The following is a 15,000-nucleotide window of genomic DNA, read 5'->3' as shown; positions in this document are numbered from 1 at the left end:
GCCTCAGATTAATGCGGCGCTGACCTCTCGAGTGTTATCACAAAAACTACCCTTCTAATGCGCTCCCTTCCCTTCTGCCTTAAGCTTCATCCATCAAAGCAGACACGTTATTACACAACTGTCCTCTGATGCGAGCACCTTGCTGGCTGGCTGGCTGGCTGGTTGGCTGGCTGGCTAAAACTGGTTACCTGGTTGGCTAACTGGCTGGAAGACTTGAAGGCTATCTAGTTGTTCTCTGGCTGGCTGATTGTCTTACTGGCTGGCTGGCTGGCGGGGCGGGCGGGCTGGTTGTGTGCCTGGGTGACTGGTAGTTGTCTTGCTGGCTAGGTGAGTAGCTGACTGGCTGGCTGGCGGGCTGGTTGTGTGCCTGGGTGACTGGTAGTTGTCTTGCTGGCTAGGTGAGTGGCTGGCTGGCTGGCTAGCTGGTTCCGTCTGTCCAGCACTGTCCCCCCACCACACTCTCCCTTCCTCCCTCCCCGCCTTGCTGTTTACTGTCAACTGAGCCATGTCAGCCGGAGATATAAGACTCACCTGAGGGGCTACCAGAGAGCTTAATTAAACCACCTGTAATTTGGACCCTTTCAGCCATTAAAAACTCCTTCAGATAAATTCGATACGGCTTCTAAACGCGATTAGGTACAGACATTCGCGCTGGACATCATCGAACGACATTGATCAGCGCACTGGGTGTTTTTTACAGGAATAATTTTGACATGCACGTAGATACTGGATTTCATCTCCGAGCGAGCAATCACATAGTCTGGTATTACGGCGCTCAATTTTAACAAGTCCAGGTAATTATCGAAAATGTCCTTAGTAATGGACACCTGGGGGATAATAGTACATGTAGGGCGTTGCTGAGTTGGGGCTTCCTCGCTTCTTCCCTTAGATAACTACATGTTAACCTTACATTACACACTAACCACTTCTAACATCACCACCACGCCATAACTACACCAATACACTAATCATACACGCTAATCATACACCACACACAGGCCATCACTAGCATCATAACCACCATAACCACTACACTGACTTTCACCACACACACACACCACCTTACGAACACCACTGACACCACCACCACACCACACAGCACCAAATACCTTCACTGCGAACTGTGACCACCACTTACTGTACCACTGGGGCACACCATCACCTTCACCACCACAGCCACCGCCACCGTACAATGCACCACCACCCAGCCACCTTTCTTACCCATTCACACCATCATCATCATCATCATCTTAGAAGGAAGAGGAGGAGGAGGAGGAAGAGGAGGAGGAGATGTGGTTGTGGTCCGAGATAATATAAAAGAGGAATCAGTGTTTACCTCCCTTGAGCGGCCATCTGGGTTAGGTGTCCCCCTCCTCCTCCTCTCCCTTCCTTCCTCCCTCACCCCCTCCCCGGCTCGCCCCGCCCGGGAGAAAGGAAATCAGCTGACCGTGGAGCATCGGCCGCCTCCCACTTTTTTCCAGTCATGTTTTTCTTCCTTACTTTAATAAGGACTCCCAGCAGGTCCTCCGCGCCCCAGGCCTCAGCCACCACGGGATAAGAGTCCGCGACGCCCCTCCTGCCCCCGCCACGTGTCCCGGTCAACGCTCGAGGCTGCTGACGGGCTGAGGGTCTAAGAGTCCGGCCAGGCTGTGTTTGGGTGAAATTCGTCAGTATCTTAAGTTCCACAGGTTCAGTTTCCTGCAGAAGTACACGTTCTTGCTGTCTTCAGTGTTTCAAGTCTAACTTAAGTACACGACCTTACTCTCCTTCATTGCTTCCAAGTTCCACCTTTCCTATAGAAGCACACAAGCTCCTCCTCTCCTTCAGGGTTTTAAGTTCCACCTTCCCTACAGGAGCACAGTCTCTCGTTCACTATTTTCAAGTTCCGCCTTTCTCACAGAAACACACATAGACTCCTCCTTTACTGTACAGATCTATTTGAACAGTGACATAGGAAGGCCAGGCGTATACTGCAGGACATCCAGGCGTTTTGCTTCATTCGTTTGTCTTGCCGCTCCCAAAAAGTCACAGAGTAAGAAAAAGTTAGTCAATTGAGTACCAGGATTGTCTTGATGTTCCTTTCTTGAAAAAGTGGGATTTGTTTACTTATTTGTTACTTTTATGTAAAAGTGGCTCCGGTCAAGGTCAGCAAAATCAATTTGAAAAAAGGCCCACTAAAGGTGCCAGTCCCTAAGGAAATCGCTTCAGAACCACGTCCAGTGTTACAGTATGAAGTGTCTTGGGCTTCCAACAATGAGGTGTTTGCCAAGCGAGCACTTCACCACCATCACAACCATCACAGCCTCCCTCCCTTCCCTCCTTGTCAAACTCAACACAAGCAACACAACAGCGACGCCTCCTCCTTTGCGTGAAGTGCCTTAGGACTCCAGTAATTGAGTGTTTGACAGACGAGCAATTCATCATCGTCACAGCCTCCTTCCCAGCCCTTCCTGACTAACACAACACAAGCAACACAACAGCGACTCCTACATTGCGTCAGCGTCAGCAGGTGATTAGGGCCGCGTCCCACTCACACGTTCCTTTCTCTTCTGTCTGTCTGTCTGTCTTTCCTCTTTATACAAGTTAAATAAAGCAATGGTGGAATGCCGTTGGTATAAGGACGCCATGTTACCTGCCAGTGGTGTGTTTTCATAATTATTATAGCAGTGACTTGTCCCATGTTCTGTTCCACTAATGTGCCTCTGTTCCCTTCCTTACTGTTAGGGAGGTAACGAGCGTACATTCTTCTTCTCCTCTTCCCTTCCTTCCATTCCTTCTCTCATCTTTTCGACACCACCCACTCACTCCGCATATCTCTTCCACGTCTCATTCTCATTCCCCACTTATGCAGTCGATCATTCCACAGCCTTACAATCAAACTTGAGCATATACCATAGTAGTTAAAGAGACGAATACAACGACACGAGTTTCACTGAAAAAAAAAGGAAAGGAAAGAAAAAGGTATGTTGATATCTTTCGGTTCTACTTTTTTTTTCTTTTCTTTCTTCACGCCTAAATGGAAGTGTCGGTAGAATCAGTCAGTCAGTCAGTCAGTCAGTCAATCAAACAGTCAGTCAATCAGTCAGTCATTCAATCAGTCAGCCAGTCAGTCAGTCAGTCAGTCAGTCAGTCAGTCAGTCAGTCAGTCAGTCAGTCAGTCAATCAGTCAGTCAGTCAGTCAATCAATCAGTCAGTCAATCAAACAGTCAGTCAATTAATCAGTCAGTCAGTCAGTCAGTCAGTCAGTCAGTCAGTCAGTCAGTCAGTCAGTAAGTCAATCAGTTAGTCAGTCAAACAGTCAATCAGTCAGTCAGTCATTCATTCATTCATTCAGTCAGTCAGTCAGTCAGTCGGTCAGTCAGTCAATCAGTCAGTCATTCAGTCAGTCAGTCAGTCAGTCAGTCAGTCATTCAGTCATTCATTCATTCAGTCAGTCAGTCATAAGCTGCTGCGTTCCTTCCTTCCCTCCCTACCAGCGTGTTGTTTATGTACATCCTCTCTCTCTCTCTCTCTCTCTCTCTCTCTCTCTCTCTCTCTCTCTCTCTCTCTCTCTCTCTCTCTCTCTCTCCGTCTGCCCCTCCGTCAGGCGTGGCAGACTTTCTCCCGCGCACTTACTTCACACGCTTCACCTCCCGTCCCTTCTCTCCCTCCCCCCTCCCCACACCCCAACTACAGACTCGTGCCTGACGCTCCATTATGCTGCACTTTTTTTCTTCTTCTTTTTATCGGATTATTTTTAGCTTGTGTGTATGTTCTACGTATACATCTTGGGGTCACGTGTTCTGCCTCGCGTTGTCTGTTAAGCTCTAGTTTAATTTTCTTTTTTTTTTTCTTTGTTTTCTTTTTTTACCTTCTTGCTTTCCGTTTTCTTTCAAGTGTTTTTTTTTTCTTTTTTCTTTTCTCTTTTCTTTTGAGTGTTTTGGTTTTGGTAATTTTGTAATTTTAATTTTTCGTATACTTACGTTTTCTCTCTCTCTCTCTCTCTCTCTCTCTCTCTCTCTCTCTCTCTCTCTCTCTCTCTCTCTCTCTCTCTCTCTCTCTCTCTCTCTCTCTCTCTCTTTTATCCTTTCATCCATACTTTCTTCCCTTTTTTTCCTCCTTCAGTCCCTTCAGTCTCCCCCTGTCATTCTTCCCTTGCCTTCTGCCTTCTCAGTTCACTACCACCTCGTTCTATAATTCGCACACACACACAATCTTTCTCTCTCTTATCCTTCCATTCATATTTTCTTCCCTTTTTATCCTCCTCCTGTCATTCCTTTCTTGCCTACTCCCTTCTGAGTTCACTGCCTCGCCACTCGGTTCTATAATTCGCACGCAGGATATGTATTTATTTTTTCCTTTGTAGACTTAGCTCTCGGGGATCTGTCGGACGGATGCTGCATATTAATTCCGAAGGGCGCGGCCGAGCAGTAACTGTTTATACCGAGAGTTTTCCTTCTAAGCACACGGGGAAAGGGTGTCGCTGACTTTAGGTGAGGCAGGAAGGCAGGAAGGCAGGCTAGGGATGTGTGGGGAAGGGAGAGGGATGAAAAAGGGAGTGAAGTGAGATGAAGCTACGAGAGCCTGTCCTGGGATCTTATGTTAGGTTACGTTATAGTTCAGGTGGGATGTGGTGCTAATTAACCATATTGTCAGGTTACGGAGAAGTTAATGAAGGGCCTGTTTAGGGAAGCCAAATGAGGTGCTATTAACGAATGTGGCGAGGGAAACGTCTATTCTAGGGGGAGGCAGCGATGAGAAGGATATCATACGAGAGTGTGGAAGAGAGGATGAAGAGTTTGTGAAAGAGGGTGAAGGTTAGAAAACACAGTGGAAGGAGATAATGAGGTAGTAAAGAAAGGAAGTGATGGAAGGATATGATACAAAGATGTGAAAAAAGTCAATGGAAACATCTGTGAAAGGGAGTCAGTGGAGATGGATAGAGATGACTGTACAAAGAGATATAGGAGTGAAAGGAATGATACTGATAAGAGAATGAGGAAAAATGGATGAAATGCTCTGCGAATGGGAGACAGTTGAGAAGAATAGATGTGACAGTGAGAGAGCGATGAAATTATGCTTAAAGTATCTGCTTTTTCAGGGTCATGGAGGGATATCTTATGAAAAGAAATGAATGGAAAAGCTAAGAGATGACTGGAAAGAGATATGAGAAGGAAGTGATTGTTGTGAAAGTCGATGTGTTCAGGTGAAGGGAGGATATGATAACAAAGAAAGTTAATCGAGAAGCTAAGAAGTGATTAGAAAAAGACATGGGAGTGAAATGATTGATGTGAGAGTCCACGTGTTCTGGGTCATGGAAGAATCCGCTGCGAAGGAAATCATGCGAGATTTTAAGAACGTAAGAAAATAAGAGAAGATGCAACAAGCCATCGGCCCTACACTTGGCAGTCCCTGTATAAAATATGCCTATCTATTTTGTGGAAATATTAAAGGAGAATCGAAGAATAACTGAAGGAAGGGGAGGGAGTGAAAAAACAAATAGTAATACAAGGGTAACAGTAAGATTCAGTGTGTGTGTATGTGTGTGTGTGTGTGTGTGTGTGTGTGTGTGTGTGTGTGTGTGTGTGTGTGTGTGTGTGTGTGTGTGTGTGTGTGTGTGTGTGTGTGTGTGTGTGTGTGTGTGTGTGTAAAACTTCAATGGAGTTTGCCATAGACGAGACTCACTCTTTCCTTAAGGCCCGCACAGGGAAGCTAATTGAACCTTAACCTACCACATGCAGGCCATGACCTACCAACACACACACACACACACACACACACAAGACTAGATGAATATAGCCATAGAGACACGAGAGCCGGAGTGTAGCTCAGGTCGTGTATACTACAATTAAATAAATACAAGTCGGCAAATAAACTTTGGCTTTTTATCGGCCAGGCAAAAAGCACACACGTATTTAAGAGAAAGCAAGCCGCCGCAGTGGAAGCGAAGGTAACGGACCGGCAGAGATGTCAATGAGGATTAAGTCTCATAAATCCCCACAAATCATAATAATCTAGCAAAACGCAGTGCAACATTAATGGAGGTAAAGGAGCACGTCTGACGTTGATTGCGATGCATCCAGGCCAGAAAAAGGCTGCCAGTGATACTAGAAACTGCATGAATGCATCCCGACTAGTCCGCCTAGCTAACGGGGAACGGGAGGAGGAGGAGGAGGAGGAGTCAGACAGACAGACAGGCAGGCAGGCAGGCAAACAGGGCCCAGGGGCACCGCCGCGTGCACCACAAGTAAGTGTAAGACAGGTCAGGTTACCTCAAGTTACAGTGTTACAAGTCTAGGTATATCATATTACGTTTGCTACATTACGTTGCGTCACTTCCCATCAACACATGTTATGCTGCGCTGGCTTTTGTTGTGCAGTGTTTGGAAGTGAGAGGGAGTGAGGCAGTGTTTTGTTGTGCACTGTTTGGGAGGGAGAGGGAGTGAGGCAGTGTTTTGTTGTGCACTGTTTGGGAGGGAGAGGGAGTGAGGCAGTGTTTTGTTGTGCACTGTGTGGGAGGGAGGGGGAGTGAGGCAGTGTTTTATTGTGCACTGTTTGGGAGGGAGGGGGAGTGAGGCAGTGTTTTGTTGTGCACTGTTTGGGAGAGGGAGTGAGGCAGTGTTTTGTTGTGCACTGTTTGGGAGAGGGAGTGAGGCAGTGTTTTGTTGTGCACTGTTTAGGAGGGAGAGGGAGTGAGGCAGTGTTTTGTTGTGCACTGTTTGGGAGGGAGAGGGAGTGAGGCAGTGTTTTGTTGTGCACTATTTGGGAGGGAGAGGGAGTGAGGCAGTGTTTTGTTGTGCACTGTTTGGGAGAGGGAGTGAGGCAGTGTTTTGTTGTGCACTGTTTGGGAGGGAGGGGGAGTGAGGCAGTGTTTTGTTGTGCACTGTTTGGGAGAGGGAGTGAGGCAGTGTTTTGTTGTGGACTGTTTGGAAGAGGGAGTCAGGCAGTGAGACAATGTTTTGTTGTGCAGTGTTCGGGAGAGGGAGTGAGGCAGTGTTTCGTTGTGCAGTACTTGTCCATGATCGATTGCGTAATATTACACTATATTTTTGTAATGTGTTTTTGCGGACAACACAATATCCATCTATCTATCAATCTATGTGTCTGTCTTTGGGAGAGGGAGTGAGGGAGTGAGAAGCATGCGGCTGAAGGTGTTGAGAGCGAGGAGCAAAGCGAAAGATTGCACCTCACCACCGAACATTTCCGCCAACACGCAACATGCAAGTACACAACACAGGTAATGCCAGGTAACTTACGTGTCCTTGCGGTCACCAGGTACGAGCGAAGGTCACTGCAACAGTAAGGTTCGTGAGCACCAAGATGCAACAAAAACCCCGCGCCGTGTGACACTGTCAAGTAGAACCACGTGTTGGAACACTGGGGCTTGCTGGTGAAGGTGCTGCACCACTTATATCCGTGCTGTTAACAATGTTGTCCGTAGGGTGAAGGTGCAACACCGTTATCCGTGAAGAAACACTGGTGTTCGCAGAGAGAAGGGAGAACTGTTATTGGTGTTTGCAGAGAGAAGGTACAGCACCACTGTTACCCGTGCTGTTAACACTGGAGTTCGCAGAGAGATGGGAGCACTGTTACTGGTGCGATAACACTGGTGTCCGTAGAGAGAAGGGAGCACTGTTACTGGTGCAGTAATACTGGTGTTCGCAGAGAGAAGGGAGCACTGTTATTGGTGCGTTAACACTGGTGTTCGCAGAGAGAAGGGAGCACTATTATTGGTGCGGTAATACTGGTGTTCGCAGAGAGAAGGGAGCACTGTTGCAACACTCTATCAACACTCGGCCCACAGCACAGGGGGGCGTGGCTGAGCCTCACACGAGGCTACCGAAAAAAAGCAGCACTCAAAGCCGTGTGTAATTACGAAGCACTTTATTCATTTAAAAAATCAGGCACACCAAGCTTTCACAATAATAAGTCGGGACTTTCTATTGGCAAATAATAATCTCAGCACTTTCTGGGCTCAACACCAAAGGGGCTGAGCATTCAACACTGCTGCCAAAACTATGTTCACCACTGTCGACTGAACAAACGCCCAGTGTAGCGGGCGCTGGTGGGAGGGAGGCACACTTGTGTGGCCCTGTGCCACTGGGGAGGACGGAGGGTCAACCCTGCCGTGTAGTCGCCTTTTAACAGCCTGGGCAGTGGGAGCGACACCACACTGCAGCCCTGCGTCGGGCCGCTCGGCGAACACCTTGCCAGCGAGCGAGTGGTGCGGCCGTCAGCAGGTGTGGCCACAGGTGAGCAGCAGCGGCGGGGTCGCACGTGGTGACGGAAGGGAGTGCGCACGCACACTGACACCCTCCCTCCCCACCACCTCCAGGCACCGCGGTTGCCAACTTCCAAGCATTGCGGCGCGGCGTGGTAGTTGCACGTATATACGTCGGTGCTTGCTGCTGCTACACACACGGAAGAGCCCGCCGCTCATCCCGCCGCCCTAATCACCCGCCTCACACCACAACGCCCGCGCTGCGCCTCCGCCGCCACTGCACGTCGCCCTGAAGCTGATCCAAAGGTCATGGCAAACTGCCTCTCATCCACCACCGGCTGAACTCGACCTGCGGCCGCGGGGCATATGTGAATCTGCGGCCGCGTGTACTGCGTTGTATTGTACTGCAACAACTGTACTGCACTTCTGCATTGCACTCTGCTGTACTGCACCACGGTGATCGCCGGGCCACACCAGGAGTGTGGTGACCTGCCCGAGGTTAACAACTCACAAATCCTGACACTCTGTATATGCTTCCGTCACTGAGACCATATTTCAAAACCATCACGTAGTAATACTCACCCTGACTACTCTTCATAATGACACCTTGGGGGGGAGGACAACCCTGCATCCGTGAGCGCCCCGCTGCGTCCCACCCCTGTGTCCATGAGTGTCTGTGAGTGTCCCAGCGTAGCCCAGTGTTCCAGCCACAGCTAAAGAGGGAGGAAGCAAGTCACCCGCCGACCCGCGGCAGCGTCAGGTGAATATACTTAGGTGTGGCAGGACATGGAAACTCTGAGCAACACTGAGGTGAGAGGTAACACAAAGGCGGGTGTTGCTCTGAGGGTCACGGAGAGGGCAAGGAGTGATGTGTATTAGTGAGTGTTGCGGGAGGGAGCTGCAGTGGGAGAGTGAAGGGAGAGTGGAGGGAGATGGGAGGGGCGGGAGGAGGTGAGGGTCATGTGAGTGAGGCCGTGGGAGCAACGAGGATGGGAGAGAACAAGCGAGGGACAGGAGGGAGAGGGGGAGGAGGAAGAGGAATGAGGAGGAGAGGGAGGTAAGTAAGCAGGAAAAGAGCGCTTATAGCTGGAGGTAAACCAACATTAAGATCACCTCATCAGCAGGAGGAGGAACACGAGGAGGAGGAGGAGGAGGAGGACGAGGAAAGTTCTGCTGTGGGTGAGATAATTGAATGTGAACCATTGGAGAAGATAAGACTTGACGAGGTGAGTAGTAGTAGTAGTAGTAGTAGTAGTAGTAGTAGTAGTAGTAGTAGTAGTAGTAGTAGTAGCAGCAGTAGCAGTAGTAGTAGCAGTAGTAGTAGTATGTAATAGTAGTAGTAGTAGTAGCAGTAGCAGCTCCATTGTTATTCTTGACCCTGTTGTAATATAGATTTTACTACGGTATTGTAAAATTTCAAACTTTCCTTTTTTATGCATATAGCTAGCTATTCGATGGTACTACATTAATGCTCTCTCTCTCTCTCTCTCTCTCTCTCTCTCTCTCTCTCTCTCTCTCTCTCTGAACAGCTTTATCACAACAAAACGTTAATATCAACACACAAACAAGCCAGACAACACGAGGAGATAACATTCCATACAAGAACCGTCTGAAAAAGCATATGAATAAAAAAAGAAAAAGAAAGCATGCGAGAGAATCAAGCAGCGAAAATAAAACCAGCAAAAATGTGAGCAAATAAATGCGGGAATATAGGTGCAGTAACACTCGTGGTTAGGCTCCGCCCCCAGCCACCCGCCTCCGCCGGGCTCGCTAAGGAGGCAACAAACGCTCTGTGAAATCCCTTTATTTTGAATAGGAGAAATTAGACTCTTCCTCCTCTTGTGGCCAGTCGGGACCACCTAGCCATCAATAGGAAATCATACTTTGAGCTCTTCAGCTAATCTACCCAGCTCTCGATGCTATCCGTTTGCCTGTCTCAGTGAGTTTCGTGTAGGAAACTCCAACTTTTCTTTCCGACTCTGTTTCTTGCTTTACTTCTTATTGCATCCTTAATAAAGTATTTATTTATCCGTTTAAGCTAGTATTGCTTAGGTGTAGTATCCCCGGTGGGTTATATTACACGATTGTTTAGCCGTCATGAACGCGAGAATTTACTTTAGTCCTTGTGTAGTGAAAAACCCCTTTGCTCCTCCTCTTGAAGATTTTCTTGTCAACGCATGTAAAAACTGACTAATTATTCTCCCCTTGTCGGCTTCTTTAAGACTTCTTGTATATATGGTGCATTTAATATTATGTACTGAGTGTGATGGATATGCTTAGCGCACCAACAACACCTATGCAGATCCCAACACAAAGTCAGTGGTCAGTTGTCACCAAAACCAGGCTCCGCACGTTGTCTTGTGACCCCGCTTGCCTGACTCCCACCATGCGCACGCCTTCACTACACTCTAAACGAGGCAAAGCCACCTCCACTACATGCAAGTAAATATTAAAGATACTCAGTAGACAGGAAATTAATTAGCTGTCAAGATGGTGGTCATATTGATGAAGATGGTGATGATGTTATAACGCTGTGTTGGGATCAGGGCGCGGGAGGAGGCCCAGTTTGTGATGGTGTGACGTCACGGAGCGCTGTTGCCACACTGATAGGAGAGAATAATGAGTGATTATCGCTATTCATCTCTTTATCATAATTTGTTCTTCCTATATATTCCTCCTCCTTTTCTACCTTCTCTTTCTTCTTGAATTCTTGCTACTTCTCCTCTTCCTCATCCTCTTCCTCCTGCTCATCCTCGTTCTTATTATTTTGCTTATATTTCAGTGTTGTCTATATTCCACCTTGGAAATGAAAACCTATACTCTCTCTCTCTCTCTCTCTCTCTCTGCTTCCCATTCTCATTTCCATCCTTAATAACGTCGTCTTCATCTCTCTCTCTCTCTCTCTCTCTCTCTCTCTCTCTCTCTCTCTCTCTCTCTCTCTCTCTCTCTCTCTCTCTCTCTCCGCAGCCTCCCACGACCCTGTCAACCTCCCAATCAGACTCATTAACTTAACCAGCTGCGGGAGTTCTCAGGGTAGCGCGTCAGTGGTACGTACTCGATCTATGTCTGGTATTCTTAAACATCTCGTCATCCTGTTTCAATTGGGTTAAATGTCTTTCCAATGGGGCACGAGACAAATGTGACCCTTTAGACCTTAGAATACCGAAAAATCGTGTACTTTTGTGAAATTTAAATTGAAAAAAAAAATAACAGGCTATGGTAGAAGTTACTGTGGCTTTCAAGGGTGTTTCCATGGTTTTAGTAAGAGTTTAGCGAGGCTATTGCATTGTCAGTGAGGAAACTCTTTCAAGAGGGAGATTTCAAAACATATCCTCTGTCATCTGACTTTTCTATTTGGCAGTCTTTTGGGAACTGGGAATTAAATGAACTTGTTTTTTCTCTCATAATTTTGTTGCCCTTGGCCAGTGATTGCATAAATAAAAAAAAAATAAAAAAGTGAAAACCCGTCACATCATGTATGTATGGTAAACTCTGGAACTCCCTGCCTGCTTCTGTATTTCCACTTCCTATGACTTGAATTCCTTCAAGAGGGAGTTTTCAAGACACTTCTTCATCATTTTTTGACTACTGCTTTGACCCTTTTATGGGACTGGCATTTCAGTGGGCATTTTTTTATTGGATTTGTGTTGCCCTTGGCCAGTGTCCTTCCTACATAAAAAAAAAAAATGTGGTTTGGTGTGGGAAAGAAGAAATTAGTTATGGGCCCGTACGAGCTGATAAGCTACACTATCTAATCTAAAGTAATAAGGATAATAAGGGTTGAACGACTCTAGAAAGACTTAGAAAAAAAAAGTTTGACGTCTCAACAGCAAAGTCACTTGTCGCTGGCTAAGTTACGAGAGAGCGCTACTTCTGCTAAGCTTCAGTGTGATGTTCAAGAGATATTGATTTTTTTTATGTTTTTATTTGTATCACTGCTTTCTTACTTGGCACTTAACGCCTGTGTGTTTTTATCCATTTCTATATTTATTCTGCTTTCCTTACCTGAGTCTTCTACTCTTGTCAGTTTCTGGAAGACTTTTCTCTCATGTATTTTTCCATTGTACCTTTTTTTTTTTTTCTTATTTCAACTTACTCCAATGTTCAACTTTCGTGCTGGTTTTAGCAAGACTTTCCTCCTGCGTGCTTGTTTCAGCCTGGGAGCAGCGTGGGCGGGCGCCGGGTGGTGAGGGGGAAGGGGAGGACGAGAGGCGCGCTACGCTTGTCACTTCACCACAGCACATTGAATTTCATCATCCGTGATTACTGGAATTATCTCTAAATTGCACCTAAGCTTTAATGCTGGCGAAGATACACACGAGGCGACAAAGCAAACAATGCCACGCTCTATTTTGCTCTCTCTCTCTCTCTCTCTCTCTCTCTCTCTCTCTCTCTCTCTCTCTCTCTTGTAAGCAAACAAGATCATGCTTTATACTCCAGTCTTTCTGTCTCTGTCTATCTGTCTGTTTGTTTGTCTATTCATTTGTTTGTCTAGAGTGACTTTAGAGAGAGAGAGAGAGAGAGAGAGAGAGAGAGAGAGAGAGAGAGAGAGAGAGAGAGAGAGAGAGAGAGAGTGACTGAATCCGTGCACTCTGCATCCTACCTTTTAGTTTTGGGACAAGTAAGGATCAAACTGATGTCTACCAGTCACTGAATGATCCTAACATGTCCCACTGTAACTGTGAACAAGTGTGAAACCTAGAGGTGACCGATATTAATCGGTGACCCTAACATGTCCCTATGTACATTTAGACAAGAGTGAAAGCCAGAGATGAACAACTCTAATGCTACAATCCTCTAAATGACCTTAAGATATTCTAATAAACAGGTGAGAGAGCTAGATTCCGATATCCAACACTCACTGTGGAATGACCTTAAAAATGTTCTAAAAAGGTCGTCAAGGTCACACTTCCCGGATGTTCAGTGACGCCCCGAGAGGACTCTCCCTAAGGACATGAACCTCCACCTCCTCGTTCTCATTGCCCTGCTCGGGTGCTCGTCAGGCCCTCAGGGGATGCACAGGTGATGCCCTTAGAGCTTCTTATGATCCTGGAGCGCCCGACGTCTGAATTCGCTCTCTCTCTCTCTCTCTCTCTCTCTCTCTCTCTCTCTCTCTCTCTCTCTCTCTCTCTCTCTCTCTCTCTCTCTGCGTGTGAACCCGATATTTCTTGTCCTTATCTTGATTTCTGACTGAAGATTTTGTTTAGGTTGCCCTTGTTACATCTTTACGTTACTTAAAGACCTTTATCAAATTCTCTCTGAATCTGTCATGGTCTTGTGTGTGTGTTTGTGTGTCCGGTTCAATGTTGTGTTGCGGTGAGCGGTTGTCTTGGCTTTTGTTGGTTTTCTTTGTCTACACGGTCCCCTCAACACCTCATTACCTCGCCACACTCACACACACGCAAGGAACGCAGCCTCACACCACATGCTGCCTTCTTGTTGTATTTTCTCTTTACACTCGACGCGGTAAAGGTGAAGAACAATCAAGGAGTAAACACGGGAAGGGAAAAAGAAAGGATGGGGAGTAGGGAAGGTGCAGAGAGGAAGGAATCATAATAGACACATTTCACTCAAGCTTTCCTTTTTTTTTTTTTTCAGGGAGAAATAATCAGCGGGCCTCTTTTGTTTGTTTATTTATTTATTTCTGAATTAGCTTTTAAGGATGGAGAATCAGGCGGGCACAGGGAGGAAGGAATCATAAAACACACGCACACCCATTCTTCACTCAGTCTTTCCTTTTTTTTAAGTATTGATGAGAGAACAAAGGGTTTAAAACACGACCCATGGCATGGCCTAGCAAGGACACTACATCATCACAGAGAAAAAACACTCTTGAGAAACCGACTGATTATATTTCTGTGGCCTTTGGAAGCAGTCCTGATCTGGGAACAAAACGTTTACCTACAATATAGTATACCTCTCTTTTTTCTTCTCTTTTTCTGCATACCTTTTCCCAAGTTGTTTACCAATGGAGTCGTACCCTTCCTAGCAAGGATTCTGCATCATCAATAAAAAAAAAATACTCTTGTGAATACGACTGGTAATCTCTGTGGCCCTAGGAAGCAGCACTGATGGAAGAACAAAGCATTTAAAAAACAAGCGCCATAGTAACTAACAAGAACTCTAAACCATTCGCGATTATAGTGATAGTTTAAGAAGGATTCTACACCATCACAGAAACACCATCCTTGCAAACATGGCTAACCATCTCTGTAGCCTTAGGAAGCATGATGAAAGAATAAAGGGTTTAAGAATACAACACATAGTATCTAGGGAAGATTCTAAACCATTATAGTGATAGTTTAAGAAGGATTCTACACCATCACAAAGAAAAACCACCCTTACGAACATGGCTGACCATCTCTGTGGTCCCAACAAAGCAGCACTAATGAGAGAACAAAGGGTTTAAGAACACAAGCTACAGTACGTTCGCTGTAAACGTTAACACCGTCCGCGTGAGACTATTTAGGTCAATGGGAGAGCCACACAAAATCATGCCGCATTCAGCAGATGGTGTTTTTATGCGAGTGGAACAGCCCCTCGCACTCCCCGGGGTCTGCGGTTGTAACGTTAATCAGCTCGTGGGTAATCAGCGGAGTTCTCAAGGTTTTCTGTAACAGCCACCTTGCTTATTGCTATGATTGCTTCATTAGTTCTGATAGCTCTAAGTAATAAATAAAACCCGGGATCTGAAACTAAAATAAAGATTAGTGATAATGAAATAATGAAAAAAAAAAAATTATAGTCACAAATATTAAGAACGTTTCTCTTCCTCCTCCCGAAACGGCAGCATTCATCGT

At 46.3% G+C, this 15,000-nt stretch overlaps 1 protein-coding gene across 3 annotated transcripts in view; it reads right to left on the bottom strand.

The window, feature by feature from the left end:
* The window catches only part of LOC135101314 (rhoGEF domain-containing protein gxcI-like), a 110,480-nt gene that overhangs the window by 23,116 nt on the left and 72,364 nt on the right, over positions 1-15,000 (bottom strand). For 2 of the 3 annotated variants that reach the window (XM_064005124.1, XM_064005123.1), the window contains 2 exons: positions 8,783-8,913; positions 7,236-8,689 (listed from right to left, as the gene is read on the bottom strand). The exons of the other annotated variant lie outside the window; for it this stretch is intronic. In XM_064005124.1, the coding sequence (XP_063861194.1) occupies positions 8,508-8,689; positions 8,783-8,913 (313 nt within the window). In that variant the 3' untranslated portion in view covers positions 7,236-8,507. The remainder of the gene's footprint in view (positions 1-7,235; positions 8,690-8,782; positions 8,914-15,000) is intronic. 3 annotated transcript variants of the gene reach the window in all.

The sequence above is a fragment of the Scylla paramamosain genome, chromosome 6 (genome assembly GCF_035594125.1).
Source record: "Scylla paramamosain isolate STU-SP2022 chromosome 6, ASM3559412v1, whole genome shotgun sequence".
NCBI classification, from domain to species: domain Eukaryota; kingdom Metazoa; phylum Arthropoda; class Malacostraca; order Decapoda; family Portunidae; genus Scylla; species Scylla paramamosain.
The sequence above is the reverse complement of the archived record's forward strand: the minus strand, read 5'-3'. Positions and strand labels throughout refer to the sequence as shown.